The 7,482-nt window shown below is 48.0% G+C and overlaps 1 protein-coding gene across 3 annotated transcripts in view; it reads right to left on the bottom strand.

Annotated features, from left to right (window-relative positions):
- UBE2H (ubiquitin conjugating enzyme E2 H) overlaps positions 1 to 4,328 on the bottom strand; it is a 124,485-nt gene extending 120,157 nt beyond the window's left edge. The window contains exon 1 of one of the 3 annotated variants that reach the window (XM_055284007.2): positions 3,850 to 4,328. In XM_055284007.2, the coding sequence (XP_055139982.1) occupies positions 3,850 to 3,902 (53 nt within the window). In that variant the 5' untranslated portion in view covers positions 3,903 to 4,328. Of the gene's footprint in view, positions 1 to 2,625; positions 3,773 to 3,849 lie in introns of those variants that run through there. The other 2 variants (XM_055284009.2, XM_063641637.1) reach the window with 2 other exon arrangements.
- Positions 4,329 to 7,482: the final 3,154 nt, after the last annotated feature.

The raw sequence follows: 7,482 nt of genomic DNA on the forward strand, positions 1-7,482 counted from the left end.
TAAGGGGGGGGGATCCTATTTTATTACTGAACTCCCTCTGAAAAGAAGAATCACTGAAAACTCTTGGTATTGTAAGTTACAAAATTGTACATATGCTGTATGCCGGTCCCCATTATTATCCAATCTACTTTTCTGATTTAACCTTAATTTTTCTAAACATTTCTTGTACTCTAACAGGTCAGGTTTTCCTCTCCTCTTTTTACCCCTCGGAAACACACTTGTTCCTGTAACACCACTCAGAGGGCCTCCCCAGCCCCCACCTCTTTTGTATATAAACACACTCTCTTGTCACATACTCCATCAGCTGTTTGGTAGCTCCTCCCCTCCTCCTTTTCCGGGTAGTAACAGGGCGGCCAATGAGCGCTGAGGAGCGGTGCCTGCGGCCTTTTGCCTGCATACGCTTTTCCAAAACAAGCAGCTCTAGCCTTCAGCAGGGGCCACTGGTTCACAGATGAAAGGATCACCAGGGCTGTGCAACAGGGTGAGACGAGTAACCCCCACCAACAAGGAAACCCGTGTAATCTGAGCTGTTTGTTCCTCCACCAGGAAGAACTTAAACCGATATTCCTTTAGGGCAAATCACGCTTTAAGGTCACCAGAGCCCCAGCTCTCAGACAATCTAAATAATCAGCTGGTTGGAGGTGGAAACCTCAAAGGTTGCCAGGCTCTGGGCAGCACAGATCACCAATCTACCTGACTTTGCAAACAAATGGCCGCACTATTCGAGACCATTCCATAGGATCTGGGCTAACTGCAAGGTTTTTTTATTGGGACACATTCCTAAAGGATCCAAAAGTCATGTAAATCAGTTTCTAGGCTCCTGGGGAGGTTTGCAAAACCCTTAGCGAAGGATCAGAAGAGAAACAATGAATGAGTCAGAGTTTCAGAACATAATCACCCAGCAGATTATTAAGTGCATTGGTGCAAAACACTCACTCCCTGCATAACTTGGGAGTCAGCTCTCCTCCTACCAACCCATCACAAAAGAAATATCACTGACTCCAAACAACAACCAGAGACGGTGTCTCCAAAAGCACCGAGCGAGGTGGTGGAAGGCAGCGGCCAATTAGTTACACATCCTCTTCTCTCCCTACCCCCACACTGCTACTTTCCTACTATATAGGTTCCCTGCCAGGCTGTAAATCGTGGTGGTATAATTACGCTCAGGAGACATCCAAAAATGGGCTGGAACAGGAGACTGCAAGGAAACCAGCTATCGCCCCCCACACCAAAGAAATCATCAAGGGGCACTGGGGGGCAAGAAGTGCATTCCTTCAGACCTTTTCTTCCTACTTCCTCTCCACCATCTTTCTCAACCCCCAGCCTTTTCACACAATTGTACTCATTTTAGTAGAGGGCTGGGGAATTTTTCCTTAAATTTTCTGCTAAATATACCTTACTCAAAAATTGTTGGCTCCATTTGGGCCTATTGATCTGTGAATTCAACAGAGAAAGGAGGACACAAAATCTCTCACCTACACGACACACACAAAAGGAAATCCGAAACATTTTAACTTCCAAACTCCATTATACCAGAAAATAAACACGAAACAAAGATAACCTCTGGCTTTTAAATCTCGAAACTGTTATCCTCCCATCTTAGAGATCTACAATTTTAAAGGCCCTCTGCTTTCTTTTGTCAGAAAGGAAGGAAGGTGGGGAAAGAACAGAAGGCCAATGCATCTTTGCCTTTCTTCATCTTCTACTAAAAATAAGCTATGAAATAAGCCACTTAGGGGGAGAAAAAAAAAGACACCCTGCTGTTCTTTGTCTGTTTTCCTCTCCCTCTCCACCCCCCACACCCCGACTCCTAAATGCGGTAATCATTCTAGATGCCACAACTACTAAATGAACAAAAGGCACTGTATGGAAAAGGCATCAGGTCAAGTTAGGCCCCCCTCTTTATCCTCAATCTTTTAAAAATATGTCTATGTACATAATTTGAGACTCTGACAACGATCACAAACAGCTGGAATTCTATCTCCCCACTCCATCCCAATTAAACATTAGGTAGAAATTCGCATTAGGTGTGACAGTAACTCTCAATTCAAGATAAAAATAACTCAGATTCTGCCACTATGTCATTTCCTAGTTTCTAAACAAAAATAAAACCCGAAACTGCTTTGTGTAAAATGTACACACAGTCATAGTTACAAGTTTTCCTGCAGCCTTATGAAAAGCCAGCATTACTGGTATCATTCACACATTTACAAAACAATCACAGCCACAAACAGCTCATAAAGAGTTGATTTCACTTGCGCCTGAACATATATTGGGTACACTATACTTTATTAGTTGCTCCGCTCTAATCTCCCACTCCCCCAAAAATTCTGAACTTCAAACCACAAACTTAGAAGTCTATCTACTGCTCCTTATTTCTAACCAAGTTTTCCCTGAGCAAGGAGAAAAACACCTTATTTCTATAAAGATTATTTTTAAAAAAATCTCTTGCCCAGACAACTTCCCTCCCATCCCCCACTGCCAAACCATATGCAAAAACTACTTTTTTAAAACTTCAGCAAATTCCCTAACTGAATTTTTTGACAATAATCACTGACCTCTACAGAGAGGTAAAACACTCAATCAAAAACAGCAACAAATAAAAGGAAGAAAAAAGGAATTCACCTGAAGAATTCAGCCAAACAACTTGAGTTATATAAACAAAACCCCGCAACAGGGGGAAACGGTGAGGGGGATGGGGAGGAGGGAGATAAACAGCAGACAGGACTTTTAAATTGTGTTCCACACTACCACCCTCTAAGCCCCCACTTGCCCCTCTCCCCAAGGACTAGCTGTTCAGAACTCTGGGCTCCCCCTACCCTCTAAATTACTCTTCAAAAAAAAAATTCTCGATTTGTCACAGGAACCTTCGCGAATTTCTCTAGCTGGTCCTGAAATAATCAGTCTGGACTCCAACCAAAACCACTGCCTGAAGGGCTCTTATCAGTTATAGCTTTCCCACTGCAAACTCCAGAGTGCATAAAGTTGGGGGGAGGGGACAGAAAATAAAGGGTGTCACTTGGCGACATCAGGGCAAGTATTCCCCCAAGAACCTGACCCTCACATAGGAAGTTTTGCCCAAGTGGCCAGTCCAGGGACTATTTATTTTGTCCAGGAGCTACTCTTTCCACAGCTGTCATATCCACAATATGGAGGGTGGCTTGCTGGAGGGCCCGGGGGTCTTCATCACATACAACTATGGGTGGGACAGGCTTTGTCAGTGGAAAGGAAAACAGTAGGGTTCTCCCGGGGACCAGAAAGCTTAACAGGAGGGACACTGAAAACACACAGAGCTCTTTCTTAGAAGAGGGGGCCCTGAGCAGGCGACTCTCTTCCTAATATAGAAAGGAATTAGGGATAAAAGAGGTCGCTTGAGTGACCCCAGTTCAAGCAGCATTGTGGTTGGAGGAAATGGGGGCATCTCAAGAAAGGGAGAAAGGTTTCCCTCTCGGGAATTTCTGCCTTGAGTCTCTAAATCCAAAGCGAGCAAACAGGAGAGAGAAACCCTGAAAATGGGCTCGGTGGTAGAGAGTGAGGCGACTGGTCCTGCAAAAAGAAAAAAGGCCGTCTCGGGAGTCCAAACGTCGCGGAGGAAAGTCACGGGCTCTGGGGATACAGGAAGAGCGAGGAACAACGCGTATTTCGGGGTGCTGCGGAGAAAAGGCGAGCTGAAAAGGCTCTCGGCCCCTGGGAGGTGCCAAGGAGCCGCCGTAGGCACTGGAGGAGGAGGGGAGTCTCGGACAGTGGCCTGGAGTGCCCCAGGGCCCTTGCAGTGGTTCCGGAGGTGCCCTGGGGCATCCCCACACCGCCCCCCCACACACAGCCCAAATTCCCCCCAACGAAGGATACAGCTTGACCACGTCCGTGTCCATCCGCCTCTTGCCCGGACTGGGAGATGACATGGTGTCGCCGCCGCCTCTCTCCCTTCCTCGGCCCGTCTGTCACGGGCCCGGGGCCCCGGCTCTGAGGAGCCCGCGGCCGCGCCGGCTACTCGGTGGAGGTGGCAACACCCCCGCGGTCTCGGCGGTCCCGTCAGCCGCCGCCGCCGCCCCCCGCACGGGGGAACACCGGGCACTGTCCGGCCGGGTGGGGGTGGGGACCCCGCGGCGCCCGGCTCGGGCTGCCCCTCTCCGTCTGTGGTTCCGCTGCGGCCCGGCCCCGGCGCTCCTCTGCGGCGCGCGACGCTCCCTCCTGCCTGCTCTGGCTCGCTCGCCTGCTCCCCACTCACCCTCTGACCGGCTCCTAGCAGCCTCCACTACAAGCGGACGACTCCTGCTCAGTCGGCCTCCCTACCCCAGCCTCGCTCTGGGCGCCGTGACGTCACCTCTGTGATGCCATCGGAGGGGGCGGGCCTGGTCGCCGAGAGGGGTGGGGCGCCGCCGAGGCGTGGGCTTTCCCGGGGCGTTCTGGGAGTTGTAGTTCCTCTTTCTCCGGCTGTCTCACACCCTCTGTCCCCTCCCCCAACTTCCCCACCTGCTTAATCGCTCAACTGCCAGTGTCATTATCATCATCCTAAACGATAAGAGTAAATAATGGCAATATTATTACATTCGTGGATTTTAGGGTAATGAACCTCCACACACTCTGTTTAACAAGCTGTTAATTTCTTTGATTTGGAGGAGGCCAAGGTAGCAATTACTCAGACACCAAAATCTGGAAATCACCACACCAGCAGGTTCCTTGCACTCCGCTCCCTCGTTGGCCGGAGAGAATTTGTTTCCAAGGATTGTAGACCACAGCAAGGCTTCCTCAGGCTTGCATACCAGGGTTCATCACAATCCACGTGTCTACGGCCACTATTTCAAGGATTAGAGTTGACGCAGCAAGGTGGTAAGGTCAGAAATAATTTAGTACTAATATCCTTATTCTACAGAGCATGAGGCAACTTCGCAGTGTGTGAACCTCCTACACCAACCTTAAATACTTCATTCATCCAATAAATATTTATTAAGCACCTCCTATGTGCTAATCACGTTGCTGGACATGAGGGATATAATGGTGAACTAAGAAAGACTAAATTTAGCCGGGCGCGGTGGCTCACGCCTGTAATCCCAGCACTTTGGGAGTCCGAGGTGGGCGGATCACCTGAGGTCGGGAGTTCGAGACCAGTCTGGCCAATATGGTGAAACCCTGTCTTTACTAAAACTACAAAAATTAGCCAGGGGTGGTGGGGGGGGGCCTGTAGTCCCAACTACTCGCGAGGCTGAGGCAGGAGAATCGCTTGAACCCGGGAGGCAGAGGTTGCAATGAGCCAAGATCATGCCATGCACTCCAGCCTAGGCGACAAAGCAAGACTCTGTTTCCAAAAAATAAAGACTAAATTTACACAGCCCACTAGTATAGCCTGTGGATCTATAGTGTCAGCATCGCCTGGGAGCTTGTTAGAAATGCCGCTAGAGCTTCACTTCAGATCTACTGAATGAGAATTTGCAGGTTTAACAAGGTCCCCAGGTGATTCTTATGCACAGTGAAGTCTGAAAGATACTGCCCTATAAGGTCCTCCAAAAGAAGTGATATGAAACCCAGGAGTCAACTAGGCAAAGGGGCCAATGAAGAGTGTTCCAGGCATCGTCTATATTTATGTCATATTTTTACTACCTTTTCAAAAGTTTTATCTTTTCCCTCGTTCCCATGAATATACACTTGTACTTTGTCAGATCATGTGTTGTGAGTTGAGCCTTCCTTACATAATCTCCTATGCACACACACCTGGGGCAGCAGCAATGAGCTAAGATTGAACATCTTTTGCAGCTATCATTTCATGCCTCAAAAAACCTGTGCTTTTTAAATTATAAAACATATGTAACATAAAATTTAACATTTTAACCATATTTAAAGGTATAATTCAATAGGATTAAATACATTCACAATGTCGTGCAACCATCACACTACCCATTTCCAGAACGGGTTCACCATCCCAAACATTAAACAATAACCCCCTCTCCCCCAGCCCTTGATAAACTCTCTTTATGTTCTGAAAAAGGTGGGCTATTTTAGCTGTTTCTAAAAGGAGTGTATTGTTCTTTCAAATTGTACATAGCTGCTGGTCCGGGTGCAGTGGTGTTTAAAACTGATCGATCACAACCAGTTACAGATTTCTTTGTTCCTTCTACACGCCCACTGCTTCACTTGACTAGCCTTAAAAAAAATAAATAAATAAATTGCACGGCCGGGTGCGGTGGCTCACGCCTGTAATCCCAGCACTTTGGGAGGCCGAGTCGGGGCGGATCACGAGGTCAGGAGTTTGAGACCAGCCTGGCCAGCATAGTGAAACACCGTCTCTACTAAAAATACAAAAATTAGCCAGCTATGGTGGCACGCACCTGTAGTCCCAGCTACTCAGGAGGCTGAGGCAGGAGAATCACTTGAACCCGGGAGGCGGAGGTTGCAGTGAGCAAGACCACACCATTGCACTCCAGCCTGGATGACAGAGTGAGATTCCGTCTCAAAATAAATAAATACATTGCACATAGAAAACCACACAGAGAAGGAGGACACATCTGAATGAAGAGATTTCTTTTTTTTTTTTTTTTTCAGACGATGTCTCGCTCTTGTCTCCCAGGCTGGAGTGCAATGGCCTGGTCTCAGCTCACTGCAACCTCTGCCTCCCGGGTTCAAGCAATTCTCCTGCCCCAGCCTTCCGAGTAGCTGAGATTACAGGTGCCTGCCACCATGCCCGGCCAATTTTTGTATTTTAAATAGAGACGTGGTTTCACCATGTTGGCCAGGCTGGTCTTGAACTCCTGATCTCAGGTGATCCGCCCTCCTTGGCGTCCCAAAGTGCTGGGATTACAGGCATGAGCCACCGCACCCAGCCTGAACGAAGAGATTTCTATAACCTCATTTATTTGACCACTTTGTTCAAGGGAGATAAAGACAGAGCAGAGATTTGTCTTCCTGATGGTGTCTCCTCTTGGGCTCTCTGCACTTCTGTTGCTGCTACCTCCTCTCCTAAAATGACTCCCCACTGTCTTTCACCTGATTAACTCTAAGACAGTGCTAAAACTGGTTCTCAAACTTTGGTGTTCTTCAGAGTCACCTGGGGAGCTTGTTAAGCTCACAGATGTCCAGGCCCCACCCCTGGGAATTCTGACTCAGAAGGTCTGTGGTGGGGCTTGGACATCCTAGTCATTAACAAGCTCCCTAGATGATTCTGATCAGGCCAGAGTTTGAGAACCACTGACTTTAAGATTCTAGCAGGCATCACCACTTTGAAAATACCTGTCTGACTACTCAAGGTGAGTTAACTGCTCCCATAATGTCCTGTGCAAATAAGGGAAGGTCTGAGTGCCCTCCAAAGTTTCCCCCCACCTGAGAGCAACAGTGGCAAGCTTAGAGGACCCAAAGATGTTGTTTCTGGAACCCAGAGTATGGAGTCCAGAAACAGGTTAGCTTATGATAGAACAGGTTAAGGAAAGGACGCTTCGGAAACAAGGACATGAAGTAGAGCCTAGAAATTTTCCCTGGTGCTTTACTCTTCAC

Source organism: Symphalangus syndactylus, chromosome 6 (genome assembly GCF_028878055.3).
Source record: "Symphalangus syndactylus isolate Jambi chromosome 6, NHGRI_mSymSyn1-v2.1_pri, whole genome shotgun sequence".
In the NCBI taxonomy this organism is placed as follows: Eukaryota; Metazoa; Chordata; class Mammalia; order Primates; family Hylobatidae; genus Symphalangus; species Symphalangus syndactylus.